Source organism: Dromiciops gliroides, chromosome 3 (assembly GCF_019393635.1).
Source record: "Dromiciops gliroides isolate mDroGli1 chromosome 3, mDroGli1.pri, whole genome shotgun sequence".
Taxonomy (NCBI): domain Eukaryota; kingdom Metazoa; phylum Chordata; class Mammalia; order Microbiotheria; family Microbiotheriidae; genus Dromiciops; species Dromiciops gliroides.
Genome location: NC_057863.1, coordinates 657207634 through 657221440, shown reverse-complemented (window position 1 = coordinate 657221440; position 13807 = coordinate 657207634). Strand labels below are relative to the sequence as shown.

The 13807-nt window shown below is 60.0% G+C and overlaps 3 protein-coding genes across 5 annotated transcripts; all 3 read left to right on the top strand.

The window, feature by feature from the left end:
- The first annotated feature begins 454 nt into the window (after positions 1-454).
- On the top strand, positions 455-5038 carry KCNA7 (potassium voltage-gated channel subfamily A member 7). The gene is made up of 2 exons (XM_043991244.1): positions 455-1049; positions 2039-5038. The coding sequence occupies exons 1-2, from the start codon at positions 513-515 to the stop codon at positions 2828-2830; spliced, it is 1329 nt and encodes a 442-aa protein (XP_043847179.1). The 5' UTR covers positions 455-512; the 3' UTR covers positions 2831-5038.
- A 1809-nt stretch (positions 5039-6847) lies between these two features.
- NTF4 (neurotrophin 4) lies at positions 6848-8829 on the top strand. Of its 2 annotated transcripts, none has more exons than XM_043995592.1 (3): positions 6848-6956; positions 7857-7985; positions 8196-8829. In XM_043995592.1, exon 3 carries the CDS (start codon positions 8208-8210, stop codon positions 8820-8822), a length of 615 nt encoding a protein of 204 aa, XP_043851527.1. In that variant the 5' UTR covers positions 6848-6956; positions 7857-7985; positions 8196-8207; the 3' UTR covers positions 8823-8829. The 2 variants fall into 2 exon arrangements, with proteins under 2 accessions (XP_043851527.1, XP_043851528.1); XM_043995593.1 differs by having other exon boundaries at positions 8083-8829.
- A 5-nt stretch (positions 8830-8834) lies between these two features.
- LOC122749292 (lutropin subunit beta) lies at positions 8835-13735 on the top strand. 2 transcript variants are annotated; one of them, XM_043995590.1, is made up of 6 exons: positions 8835-10495; positions 10662-10862; positions 10952-11113; positions 11209-11336; positions 11664-11990; positions 13148-13287. In XM_043995590.1, the coding sequence occupies exons 1-5, from the start codon at positions 10331-10333 to the stop codon at positions 11983-11985; spliced, it is 978 nt and encodes a 325-aa protein (XP_043851525.1). In that variant the 5' UTR covers positions 8835-10330; the 3' UTR covers positions 11986-11990; positions 13148-13287. The 2 variants fall into 2 exon arrangements, with proteins under 2 accessions (XP_043851525.1, XP_043851526.1); XM_043995591.1 differs by lacking the exons at positions 8835-10495; positions 10662-10862; positions 10952-11113; positions 11209-11336; positions 11664-11990 and adding exons at positions 12836-12850; positions 13403-13735 and having other exon boundaries at positions 13148-13321.
- Positions 13736-13807: the final 72 nt, after the last annotated feature.

The following is a 13807-nucleotide window of genomic DNA, read 5'->3' as shown; positions in this document are numbered from 1 at the left end:
AAAGACAGACCCCGGACACAGACAGGCGGAGCCAGAGCACGAATGGTGCTTGGAAGTGACAGCCCACCGAGAGAGAGAGAGAGAGAGAGAGAGAGAGAGAGAGAGAGAGAGAGAGAGAGAGAGAGAGAGAGAGAGAGAGAGAGAGAGAGAGAGAGAGAGAGAGACCCAAGCTGCAGGAAGCAGGTCGGTGAACCTTGAAGGGAGGACGACATTTGGCCCCAGATGAAAGGCAGGGTCAGCCGGCGGTGCTCTGACTACCCTAGCTGGCCCAGTGCAGAGCCGCGGAGGGGACGGAGGGAGGGTCCTCGAGGCGGTGGCCGGTCCCCCCCTCCCAGCAGAGGGCGCCCCGGGTCGCCCCCAGCCCCCGGCCAGCTGCCCCCACCCCTCGGGCCGCGGGGCCTGCCGTGTCTATTTATACCGGCGCGGGGAATCGGACACCGGGCTGGCTGGCTGCGGCGTCGGTGCTCGTCCTCTGCGCTCTCCCTGGCTGGGCGGCCAGCCCTCGGGGGGCTATGGAGGCTGACCCGTGCGGCTGCTGCGAGCGACTGGTGCTCAATGTGGCGGGGCTGCGCTTCGAGACTCGCGCTCGGACCCTGAGTCGCTACCCAGACACGCTGCTGGGCGACCCGGGCCGCCGGCGCGCCTTCTACGACCCGGCCCGCGGCGAGTTCTTCCTAGACCGCCACCGGCCCAGCTTCGACGCCATCCTCCACTACTACCAGTCGGGCGGGCGCCTGCGGAGGCCGGCGCATGTCCCCCTGGACGTCTTCCTGGACGAGGTGGCCTTCTACGAGCTGGGCGCCGACGCTCTGGCCAAGCTCCGCGAGGACGAGGGCTTCGCCGCGGAGCCCGAGCGCCGGCTACCCCGGCGGCCCTTCGCGCGCCAGCTCTGGCTGCTCTTCGAGTTCCCCGAGAGTTCGGCGGCGGCCCGCATAGTGGCCGTGGTCTCCGTACTCGTCATCCTCGTTTCCATCGTTGTCTTCTGCCTGGAGACCCTCCCCGACTTCCGAGACGAGCGCGACGCCCAGGCCGGGGTGGCCCCGGGGCCGGTGAGTTGGGAGGACAGCGGTCAAGGAAGGGAGTCAGAGGGGTCCAGAGGCCACAGGAGGGGCCCGGGAGTGGGGTAGGGGAAGTGCCGAGGGGGTAGGGCAGAGAGGGCTGGAAGGCGAGGAGGAGAGGGGAAGCGAGCCGGTGGACGGGGCTGAGGAAGGGCAGAGGGAGCTGGGGGGCAGAAGAGGTCAGGGGGCAGAAGGGACTGGGAGAAGGCAGAAGTGGGGAGAAAGGTAGCGAGGGAAGAATAGAGGGATGGGGGAGCAGAGTCTCAGACTAGGCTGGGAAATGAGGGGGGCAGGGGACAGTAGGAGCTGGAGAACGGTGGGTGAGAGAAAGGCCGCCTGGGGAGGGGAATCTGAAAGGGTTGAGGAAGTCCAGAGGATGGGGGATGGGGGACAGAAGGCACTTGAGAAAGTCAAAGAGGGCAAGGGCCAGAGGGGAGAGGGGAGCAAAGCATCAGAGGGGTTCAAGAACAAAGAAGCCTGGTTCAGAGTGGAAGACAGAGCTAAGGACAGCTAGGATGGGGCTTAATAAGGTCAGGAACACTGGGGGAAGGGAGGAGGGGACAGGAACTCTGCCGTTCTGCTCAGCCAGAGCCAGAGCCAGTGAGAGAAGTAGAGACGTATAGACCCAGCATCTCCATCAGCCACCTCAAAGTGGGGGTGGGGGGATGGAATTAGCCTTGTTCCTGTGGGGAAGTCCTTGAAACCCCTTGGAATTTTTCCCAATGCAGACTCAGGTCATTTCCTCAGGATTTCTCTAACCCTGGCACCTAGCCTTCAGCCACCAGCTCCTGAGTGCCCCCGAGCCTTCATCAACCCAGGGACCTTGGTGGCTGTGTAATCAACCCAGGGACCTCAGTGGCTGTGTACCCTCAGTGGGCAGGCTGGAGCCTTGACCTTGGGCTAGCACTACAGACTCCCAGAGAACCCTAACTCACTCTCCAGAGTGGGCACCTTCTTGACTGACCTGCTCCCTCCCACAGCTCCTGTCCATGCGGTCCAATGGCTCCCAGCCAGCGCCTCCTCCACCCCCAAGGGCCCCATTTGATGACCCTTTCTTCCTGGTGGAGACGCTCTGCATCTGTTGGTTCTCCTTTGAACTCCTGGTGCGTCTGGGTGCAAGTCCAAGCAAGACAGCCTTCTTCAAGAATGTCATGAACCTGATTGACTTTGTGGCCATCCTGCCCTATTTTGTGGCCCTGGGCACAGAGCTGGCCCGGCAACGGGGTGTGGGTCAGCCAGCCATGTCCCTGGCCATCTTGCGGGTCATCCGCCTGGTCCGTGTTTTCCGCATCTTCAAGCTGTCCCGCCACTCCAAGGGATTGCAGATCCTGGGCCAGACACTCCGGGCATCCATGAGGGAGCTGGGCCTGCTCATTTTCTTTCTCTTCATCGGTGTGGTTCTCTTCTCCAGTGCAGTTTACTTTGCTGAAGTCGATGGGCCCCCGGATTCAGGCTTCACCAGCATCCCTGCCTCTTTCTGGTGGGCTGTTGTGACCATGACAACAGTGGGCTATGGGGACATGGCACCTGCCACAATGGGGGGGAAGATTGTGGGCTCCCTCTGTGCCATTGCTGGTGTTCTCACCATCTCCTTGCCTGTACCTGTCATCGTCTCCAACTTCAGCTATTTCTACCACAGGGAAACGGAAGGGGAAGACACTGGCAGATACCGCCATGTGGCTACACAGCCCTGCTGCCCTCCTGAGGCCCCTGAGGGCAAGGCCAATGGGCTAGTTGGGGGCAGTGGGAAGCACTTGGTCACAGAGGTGTGAGGGGTCCAGTCTGGGGTGGGAAAGGAAATCAGTGTGGTGGGAAGGAATGTGAAGATACTCTAGTGTTAGGTGGCATGGGAGGGTTGGCAGGAGCTTTGAAGTTGTTTTGTGTTGGCCCACAGGTTCTGAGATTCCCAAGGGGACTTATTGAGTTTCACTGAATTCTATTGTCATGAATCAGGATTGAGTCCTGTTGGGATATGTGAGTATCTGTGGGGGGTATGTGATTGAAACAGGTTGAGTTATGTTGAGTCTAGCGAATCCTAAGGTGATAGGGATTTGTGGTTGGCTACGTGTCTGGATCAAGTGAGCCTCTGTGGTGAGTCTCCCTGGTCTAGTGCCCTGTGTCTGGGACCTTGTGCTTTTTTTTTTTTTTTTTTTGCATTGCATGAGTCTCTGAGAGCCAAGGAGCTTGTTGCTACACTGGGTTTTGTTAGGCTCTGGTTGGCTTTCAGCTGTCATCTTGTATGAGTCTCTGAGGGACCCGTAGTTATGTTGGGTTGAGTTGGGTTATCATCCAACTTCAGAGCTTAAGGAGACCTCAGAAAACATCTCATCTAATTGTAGTTGAGAAGAAGTTTCCTCTCTACCATCCCCTAAAAAAAAGTATTCCTCTCTCCTCTGCTTGAAGACTTTCAGAGATGGGAAACTCACTACCTCACATGGAAGCCCATTCCACTTACAAATAGCTCTGATGCAATCTTCACATTACTCCCAGTTCTGCCTTCTGGGGCCAAACAATGGGAGTCTACTTCTTACTCTAAAAGCTTTTTCAACTATTTCAAGGCTGTCTGATGTCTCCTCTAAGTCTTCTCCATGAAAAATAGTTTGGGTCCCTTCAACTTATCCTGCTATGACTCAGTTGCCAGTCTTCTCACAGGTCCAGCATCTCCCCTGGATGCTCTCCTGCCTGGACCTGACCACAAGACTCCTGCTACAATGCCAGTCAGGTGGACGACAGCAAGGCCGAAGCCTCCCTTGTTTGGGACCTTGATCTTTTAAGCCTGAGAGCTACTGAACTTTGGCATACTGCGGCTCCATTTTCAGTCACTCCAAGACCCGCAAAACTCTTTTACAAAAATGGCCGTACAGGGGCAGCTAGGTGGCACAGTGGATAGAGCACTGGCCCTGGAGTCAGGAGGACCTGAGTTCAAATCCAGCCTTAGACACTTAACACACACTTACTAGCTGCGTGACCCTGAGCAAGTCACTTAACCCCAAATGCCTCACTAAAAAAAAAAAAATGGCCATATAGCCTTGTCTCCTCCATCCTGACCTTGCTGCATTTTGTTTTGACCTCAGGTATGGAATGTTAAGCTTATTTTTGTCCAGTTCCATCTTATTAGATCTGACTCAGGGTTCCCAAATATTATGCTCTTTCTAGACTTCTATTCTCAATTACTTAGTGGGTTAGCTATCTTACCAAGTTTTGTGTCATTGGACAATTTGATGAGCTTCTTCTATTCTATTCATCCAAGTCACTGATTTAAAAACACACACAGCATGGGGCTGGGGAGAGACATTCTACTAGAGACCTTCTTCCAGTTGACTTGGCTCCCTTAATCATCACTCTTTTTGCCTAACTGGTCATCAGTAATCCAATCTCCCTAACCACATTATCAGCTAGCACTGCCCCCATTCCCCTACCTCATCCAAAGCAATGGCATAGGAGACTTCCACATGGCTTGGATTGAGTTGGGGTCGGTTGCATTGCTTGTGTGGCTTCATGGAATTTCAGATGGAGGAGTTGCATCTTGAATTGTATGAGGGAGGCCTGGATAAGTTGGTTGAGTTGCGTTGTGTTGGTGTCATAAGTCTCTGGAGGTGTCAGGAGCATTGCACAGTCATACAAAGAGCCCTTTGTGCCAGGCATCAGGATTACCTGGTTCCATGTTTGCCACACTCTGGTCTCTAAAGTGGCCTTGTCAGAGCCTCAGGAGTGTCCCCAGTCCCTTCCAGATCCCCCCATTTCTCCTCTATTCTTCAGTTGTGTGGCATTATCGTATTTCATTGTGGTTATGCAGCTCTGTGAGAGACATGGATGTGGATGGAGTGTGGTGTTGCGTTTGTGTGAGATTACAAATGCCGCTGCTGGGGGGCAGCTAGGTGGCGCAGTGGATTAAGCACCGGCCCTGGATTCAGGAGTACCTGAGTTCAAATCCGGCCTCAGACACTTAACACTTACTAGCTGTGTGACCCTGGGCAAGTCACTTAATCCTCATTGCCCCGCAAAAAAAAAAAAAAAAAAAAAAGTGAAGCCATCACAAATGCCTCTGCTGGGGCAGCTACGTGGCAAAGTGGATAAGACACCAGCCCTGGATTCAGGAGGACCTGAGTTCAAATCCAGCCTGACACTTGACACTTACTAGCTGTGTGACCCTGGGCAAGTCACTTAACCCCCATTGCCCCACAAAAAAAGAAAAAGAAATGAAACAAATGCCTCTGCTGTGTGAGCTGACTAGGGTCTGTGTGTGGTTTGGTTGGGGTGTATACAGCTTTTCTGGATGGTGCTGGGTCGAAAGGCACTGCTGGGTTGGATTGTAGGGTCGTTGTGAACTGGGCCTGGGTCTTTTGGGTTCTATGATCCCAAGCTGTGACATCCCCTTGTGTCCCTCAGTCTCTTCCTGTTCTGGTCCCTTTAGCTCCATCCTCAGCTACTCTAAGCTCCGGCCCCTTAGGAAGTCTGATGTGGAGAGATCCGTCCAGTCTTCCATCCAAGTGGCTCATACATCTGGGCATTGACAACACCCCTAAGTGATCCTGGGCCTGGCCAGGAGCAATAGGGGGAGGTAAAGAGGGAAAAAAAAGAGGAAAGACCCAAAGGCAGAGTGAGAGAGAGAGACAGAGAGACAGAGAGAAATACAGAGAGAGACAGAAAAAGAGACAGAGACTCAGAAAAAAAGAGGGAGATAGGGAGAGACAAAGATGCTTTCTCAAGCTCCCTTCTAGTACCGGGACAGTACAGTCAGGCTAGGGTTAGGGTTGGGAGGTGGGACGGAGTCAGGGGCATTGCCCTGGAGCAAGAATTCTGGTGGGGGTGGGGGGGAGCTGGGATGGACCCAGTTTTCCAAATAAAGAGCCTTAGCTTCCCCTACTCTGGCTTTGCTCTTGGCTGAGAAGAGGAAGGGGCACCCAGACTGGGGGGGTGGGGGTGGAGGACCGTGTGAGAACCACAATCTGGGGACACCCAGTCGCCTGCACTGGGCCTAAATTTAGGGCTGGGATGGCCCCCAGGCCATGGTGTCCGATGTCTGGCACCTAAAAATAGCCAGAGGGGGGAGGGAGGAGAGGAGTCCCCAGCCTTCTGGGTCTCTTGGTGTCTGTGTGTACCTCAATCTCTCTGTTGTGTCTCTTCCTCACCTCTGTGTGCTTACACTTCCATCTCTTATCTGTGTATACGGTATATCTTCCCCCCTCCCCTGCCCCAAACCGTAAGCCCCCTGAGGGCAGGGACTCTACACCTCATCCCCAGAGCCTAGCTCCAGAAGCTGGCCCTTAATAAATGCTGATTGAATTGAACCTCTGTGTCTCCCGTTGATCGGTTTCTGACTGGGCCTGCCCACCTTTCTGTCTGGCCCCCTCAGGCCTTCTCTGTTGCCCTCCCTCACTTTTCTCCTTCCCCCCCACCCCCCCAGCTCGGGGCCCTGGGGGAGGCTGAGACTGGGACTGGGGCCTGGCCAGGGAAATGGGGCTCCTGTCTCCCCATTTCTGTCTCTGTCTGGGCCCTTATCTTTCCCGGGGCGCCTGGTTTGTGTCTCCCTCTGGGAAAGGCCCGGAATGGGGCTAGGGGGGCTCCCTGCCCCGACTGACACTTCTCTGGCACAGGAGAGAAGGAAGCTGGAGCCAGGACTCCTGGGTCCAAGAAGGGGGGGGGTGCAGAGGGTCGGGTGGAGGCGGTGCCTCTCAGGCACCCAAGGGGAGGGAGGCGCTTAGACCAGATTCCCCGGCGGTCCCGGTCTCAGAGCGGCCAAGGTGGACGGTGTGGGCGGGACTGCTGGTCACTCCCCCAGACGGGCGGGGTTAGACTAGCGCCCGCCCCCTGTCCCGAAGCGGGCCGCGCCGCGCGCGGAGCCCGGCGCCAGGGAGCAGCGGCCGCCAGAGCCCCGAGCCCAGGCGGGTGCCCCAAGTAAGGCCCGGGACCAATGTCGGGAAGGAGGGAGCGGGGTGGGATCCAAGAGTTCGGGCCCACCCTGGGTCCAAGGGGGCGGGCCCTGCAGAAGCTCGGGGGCAGAACCCGATGGGGAAACTGAGGCAGGAGACAGAAAGCAGACAGGGCCCAGCCCAGTCCCAGAGCACTTTGAGGGAGTACTCAGCCGTGCCGGGAGGCTCGGACCGGGATCCGCTTTGTTTCTCTATCCCTTTTTCCCGTTAGCTGGGTCAGGCCGCCTGGGTCCACGAGGGGGCGGGGGCTGAGTCCGGACGCCTGGGTCCCTCGGGGAGAACTAGAAATCGCTCCCACCCTCTCCCTCCCTCCCTTCCCGACTCCTTGCCCGCCTCCGCCCGGGCGGCAGCTCCAGGTATGTGCAACTGAAGTCCTGGGCGGGTCCTGGCCTGTCCCAATTCTGAGGGAACATTCCTGGGAGACGCCTCGGGGACCCAGGAGTCCAGCCCCCACCCCCTTGGGGTCCAGGCGTCCGACTCCCAGCCCCCGCCCCCTTGTGGTCTCAGGCGTCCCTGCCCCCCAATGGACCTAGAGTTCCTCGCACCCCCCCAGTCCCGCCCCCTCAGGGACCTTGGTGTCCCCCTCCCCCCAGCTTGGCCCCTTGGGGACCCAGGCTTCCTGGCCCCCAGCCCCCTCCGCTGTCTGGGAGATGGATGGGCCGTGAGGGACATAATCTTTTCCAGCCCTTGAGCCTCATCCATCAGCCGCCTCCCCTCCCCGACATCTGCTTCCCATCCCGGCCAGGTTCCCGTCACCTGGGAAGGGGCCTGCGCAGAGGGCCCTGGTCTGGGGGAGGGGATGCCTGGGTCCTTCGGGGGAACCTGGGGGAGACTCGCTTCCAAGCTTCCCTCCTTTCGTCCCCAGGTGGTCGCCCCCCTCTCCCTCTCCTGGGATGGCCTGGAGGAGGGGGCCCCGGGAGACCCTGACAAGGGACCCTCAGAGCCCGGGAGCCCCTAGCCCAGGGTCCAGAAGTAGGTGGCCCTGAGAAGTCTGGTAAGCCCAAGACCCTCCCCTACTGGTCTTCCTCTGTTCTCCTAATTAGAGATGAAAGGGGGCTTAGCGATCGGAGTCCAACGTCTTCCTCTTGCAGATGCAGGAATCTGGAGGCCTCAATTGGGGCAGGGACTTTTCCCAGAGAGTCCAGCCCTGACATCCCTGGCCCTCTGCCCTTCCCCCGGGCTCAGGGGCTGCTCTCTTTACTAGGTGGCCACAGAGATGCTTCTCCCATCCAGCCCGTCGCACATCTGGCTCTTCCTCTTTCTTCTCTGGGGTCTCCCCGGCGTGGCCCCCCAAGAGCCACCACCACTGCCTCCATTCCCAGGGCCCGAGTGGGACCTGTTGTCCCCACGGGTGGCCCTGTCGCGGGGGGCCCCTTCAGGGCCCCCACTCCTCTTCCTCCTGGAGGCCTCCCCGGCAGCAGCCCCAGCCAACCGGAGCCGGCGGGAAGCTGGGGCGGGAGCGGGGGCTGGCCGTCGGGGCGAGCTGGCTGTGTGTGACGCCGTCAGCGGCTGGGTGACAGACCGCCGCACGGCTGTGGACCTTCGGGGCCGCGAAGTGGAGGTCCTGGGGGAGGTGCCCGCAGCAGGAGGTGGACCCCTGCGCCAGTACTTTTTCGAGACCCGATGCAAAGCGGCTGGGGGCCCTGGAGGCGGGGCCGGCTGTCGAGGCGTGGACCGAAGACACTGGGTCTCTGAATGCAAAGCCAAACAGTCTTATGTTCGGGCGCTGACCGCAGACGGGCAGGGCCGAGTGGGCTGGAGGTGGATCCGCATCGACACAGCCTGTGTGTGCACTCTGCTCAGCCGGGCCACTGCGGGGGGGCGGGCTTAATTCCAAATTGGCTGGCTGTGTGACCTTGGGCAAATGCCTCCCACTCTCTGGGCTTCAATCTCTCCCTTAGCAAATAGAATTCTTCCTCCTGCCCCTGGTCTTCCCCAGGTTGACCCAGTGCTCACGGAAGCTCATAGCTAAGAGCTTCATTTTCCATTCAAATTAGTTATCACCAGCTCCAACCTGGCACATTTTACACAGGGGAAGACTGAAGCCTTGAACGGGAAAGGGACTTACCCAAGGTCACACTGCTTGACCTGGGAAGTTCCCTTCTCTGTGTGGTGGCCACCTGGTTGAACTGAGGGATCCTGAGTGGAGTCACCGTTTGAGGTTAAGTTCTGGGAGCCAGAGGTGTTTAGCCCACAGAAGACAACCAGGTCCCATATTCTCAGTACTCAGAGACCCAAGACAGCAACACAGATTGGGAGCAGAAGGACCCCTGTATTATGTGCCACAGCTGAGGGCAGAAGCAGGATCCATGGTGGGGATAATTGCCAACATTCACAACTGTCCCACCAGGAGCCCTGCTGCTTGGAGAGGGAATGAGTCCCCTGTGCCTGGAAGTGTTCGAGCAGAAGCAGAGCACCAGGAACTTCCGCTGGGCAAAGGGAGAGTGAACCAGATAATCTCTAAGCTCCCATCCCTCTGTAAGAGTCTGAGTGGAGGAGCAGCTCTTGACCCTACCTGGGTCAGGGCAATGGGAGTTGGGGAGAGATGAATGGAACACCCTGAGGGCCGTGGGGCAGAGGAAGGAATCAAAGAAGACTGAGGTGGAAAACTGCAGTTTTGATACCTTACACCCTCCAGTTTAAGGGACACTGGATTCTGCCTGCTTTGGGTCCACCAGGACCATGAGCCCTCCAGTGGGTCATGCCCCCACAACTATCACTGCCGAGGAAGGGTAACTGGGAGCTCAGGCTCTGTCCCTGGGGCCCCGATTTCTCAGGGTTCTTGCCCTTATCTCTGTGTCTCTCTCAGAGCTCTCCCTGGAATTTTCCCCGATGTTTTTGTGAGCTATTGTTGTCTAAGACACATCTGATGCTTGTGTTTCTTTCTCTATGACTATATACATCTCTTTCCAAACTACGTCTGTCTGTCCCTTGGCTGATCTGGGCTCTGTCTCTCTCGTCTGTGTTTGCACGGCTCCTGTGTGTGTCTGAGTCTTGCTGGGTCCCTGTCTCTGGGTATGTGACTCTCCTGCTCCTCCCCCTTCCTTCTCTTCAGCCCAGAATCTTGTTCACTCTCCCTCTGGATTTGTCCCTCGATGACTCCTTCTCTCCATCTCTGCCCTACCCCCACTCCCACGCCCCTGCGTTCTGCCCCCAGCTCTTCTTTACCTGGACTCTTTCTAAGCTGCTCTCCCGCCTCTGTCCACCCTCACCCCCACCCCCTGGCCCCCATTGGCCAGATCCAGGCTTCAGCAGGTTCTGTCTGTCTCCCGGGCAACGGCATCAACAGAGGGGACAGAGGAGAGGGAGGCCAAGAAGGAGGCCGGGCCTGGTTAGGCCATGGCCGGCCTCACTCGGCCCTCGCACTATGGCCTCCTGGGCACCCCCGTCGAGGGTCCTGGAGGTCGGACGCCACCCCGGCCAGACTGGCGACGGCTCAGCAGCGGTGTGGGCGTGCCCCCTGGTCCAGGCAGCACCTTCCCCTTCCCCCCGCCTAACGTGCGGGTGAGCAGGACCGCTGGCTCCCCAGGGCACGAGGGTCAGAAAAAAGGAACAGCTGGACCCCCCAAGGGGCGGGGTTCCCGAGGGGGCGGGCCTGGGGGAGGGGGCCCATTGGGAGAGTGCGCAGAGGTCTTACACTCCGCCCTAATCCTCACTCCTCCTCCCCTAGACCACGGTCCCCGAAAGCCTCCCCCCAGCAGCCGAGCACGACTCCCATATGCTGGACTTCGATGAGGTCTTCAGTCGCTGGGAGACTTCGTCAGGCGCGGCTCACGGGCGCAAGACTCACGGGGATGTGTACGCGCAGCCCGCCTACCCGCTCATTCCCAGGGTCAAAAGGACGCTGGGGATCAAGGACTTCGCAGAAAAGGTGAGGAGCGGGGATTCGGAGGGGCGGGGAGGGACGGGGAAGGAAAGGGCGGAGGCCGCGGGCTCCAGCTTCCCTCACTCTTTCCTCAGCTCCAGCTGCGGCCCTGTCGGTACCCCCTGACCATGGCGTACCAGAAAAGTGAGACGCAGGATAAGTATCAAGGCTGGCCCAACCTGGGTCCCGAAACCATCCGACGGTCAGGGCCCCAACCCTGGGAGCTAGCCGATCACCACGCCCAGGGGCCCAGCCAGGTGAGGCCGGGCTTCCGGGAGAGGCTGGAGAGACGGGCTGATGGTGACTGGGGACCCCGGAGCACCTGCTGAGGCCTGCGCTCCCTTCCCCCCAGGCCATGATCCCTTCCAGCAAGAACTCCGCCCTCTCCGGGCAGCCCTTCTTCATCCCGGAGCAGGGCGTGCTCCACCGCCACCAGCCCTATCTGACCACCAGTGCCCGAGACTTCCGCCACTTCACCAGGTGCGCGGCGGCCCAGTCCCCTCCCCAGCCTACCCACCGAGTCCGTTCCAGCTCCCAGTCCCTCGAGACGCCCCCCGACCCCTCCCGTGGCATCTCCCCAACCCCTCCTCGAGCCGAGCCCCCAGAAGCCCCTTCTCCCAGCACAGTGCAGTCGACGATTCCGGAATTCCTTGCCCCCTCCGGGACCCTGGCGTCCCCATCTGTGGACGCCTGCGCGAGCCTCCCCAACCCGCCCCACCTCGGGGAAGCGCTCTGTCGCCTCCCCCTCGATCGGCCCCTTCGGGTGGCCCCGAGTCCTGACCCTGACTCATCCGGTTGGTTGAGCAGGAAGGAGCTGGCCAGCCACCCCCGATACCAAACTGTCTGCGACCGGCCGCCGTTGATGGTACTGGAGCCGCTGCGGCCCCTGCCTCGGGTGCCCCGCCTGGGCCAGGCCCATCCGCGCGTCCCCCATCGCGGGGCCGTGTCCCAAACCAAGGAGTCCTATGGGACCCTCCAGCACCCGCTGCGCCTGAGTGACCGCTTCTGCCCGCTCGAGGCTCCTTGGGTGGGACCCCAAGTGCAGCCCGTGCTGGGCTTGCAGACCGTACCCCACGTCTACCGGACCGAAAACTCCCGCTACGGCAGCCCGAAGCCCGCCTTCGTCTGAACTCTGTGCGTGGTGCCCGCTGGCAGGCTGGCCACTGTCGGCGGGCAAGGGATGGGCGGGGCTTCTTGAGGACACTCCCCTGGGGGGCAAGCCACACCCCCTTAGGCCTGGGGCGGAGCCGGTGCTGGAACCGACCCCACCCCTACCGGTTGGAGCAGGGCCAAGGAGGCCTTGCCCCCCAGACTGGAGTCTTGGGAAGGGTCACCTGCATACCTGCCCACGATCTGGGGCGGAGCTTGGGGCAGGCAAACTTGTCCTGGGGGTTGGGCTATCTGACCTCTTGCCTCGAGCCTGTGGGTTAGAAGCTCCCCCAGTCCTTGCTCTGGGTTCTGGGCAGCCAAGCAAGGCCCGCACTGAGGACAGGTGGGCCAAGGCTGCTGACCTTTGCCTCCTGAGTTCTGCCGTTTGGGTCTGGGTTAGGGCCGCACCTCCAAGGATAGGTTAGTTCTTATTAGATCTGAGGTTTCTAGCCCAACCCCAGCCCACACCTAAGGAAGTGGGCCCCAGCCCTAAGCCAGACAGGTCTAGTGTTTGCACTGTCCCTGCCTCTGAGGTGGCTGTGCCCTTGGGCTAGCCTCATGGCCTTGGGCTAGCCTTGTGCCCTTCTCCAGGGTGGAGATGATGCTCCGCAGCCTGCCCACCCCCCAGGGCTGTTTGGGAACCCTAAAGCCCCCTAAAGCCTGGCCCCTGTGCAAGCCTTTCAGTGACCTCGGCTGGGCCCGCCCCCGCCAGCCCTGGGGATTAGTGTCCAGGTTACCCAGCCAAGAGCAAAGAGCCTGGTGGCCTTGCCGCCCCCACTGGCTGGGACCTATAAGGTGCCTAGCCTGCGGCTGGCAAAGGGGAACGCAGGATGGAGAGATACCAGGTCAGAGTCCGGGAGCCTGGGACCCGGGGAGTCAGACGTCAGGGAAGCCCAGAGGCCCAGTGGAAGGGCCTTTTGACCCCACGAGCTGAGACAAGACGCCCAGGAAGCCCAAGAGGGGAGTGGGTGGGAGAGGGGTGTCTAGGCCCCAACCCAGAGCAGTAGGAGACCCTCGAAGCAGGGGAGGGGGGGGCCCCGAGGACTGTGGGAGGGCTCAGTCCCTGAATGTGTTAAAGAGGGTGGGGAGCCTTGGGACCTCCCATGCCAGGTGGTTGAGCTGGGCTCTGTACCCGTCCCCAGGAGCTAACAGTGCTGCTGCTGCTGCTGCTGCTGCTGCAGGGAGGCTCTTGGGGAACCAGCCCCTTTCGCCCCCTGTGCAGACCCACTAATGCCACTCTGGCTGCAGAGATCGATGCCTGCCCAGTATGCGTCACCTTCACCACCACCATCTGTGCTGGCTACTGCCCCAGCATGGTGAGGCCTGGGAGGGGCAGGGGGCTGGGGGTGGCTCCCTCTAGCGTGCCACCTAACCGGGCATCCCATCTCTCCCCACAGGTGCGGGTGCTGCCAGCTGCTTTGCCTCCTGGCCCTCAGCTGGTCTGCACGTACAGGGAACTAAGCTTCTCCTCCATTCGGCTGCCCGGGTGTCCCCCTGGTGTGGACCCCGTCTTCTCCTTCCCCGTGGCACTGAGCTGCAGCTGTGGATCCTGCCGCCTGAGCCACTCTGACTGTGGGGGCCCTCGGGCCCGACCCCACCTCTGCACCCGGCCCCACCTCAGCCTCCGCCTGCTCTAGGACCCAGGCCTGGGGCTCTGGCCCCTCCCTTCACCCCCAGGGTGGCACCTTCCTGTCTCTCCCTTCCCTATACCTCCCTTTCCCACTCCTCACCTCCCCTAATCCCCAATAAAGTTTCTGTTGTCACTCCTGGTGTCCTGTCTGCTTGGATCTGGGGACCAGCCC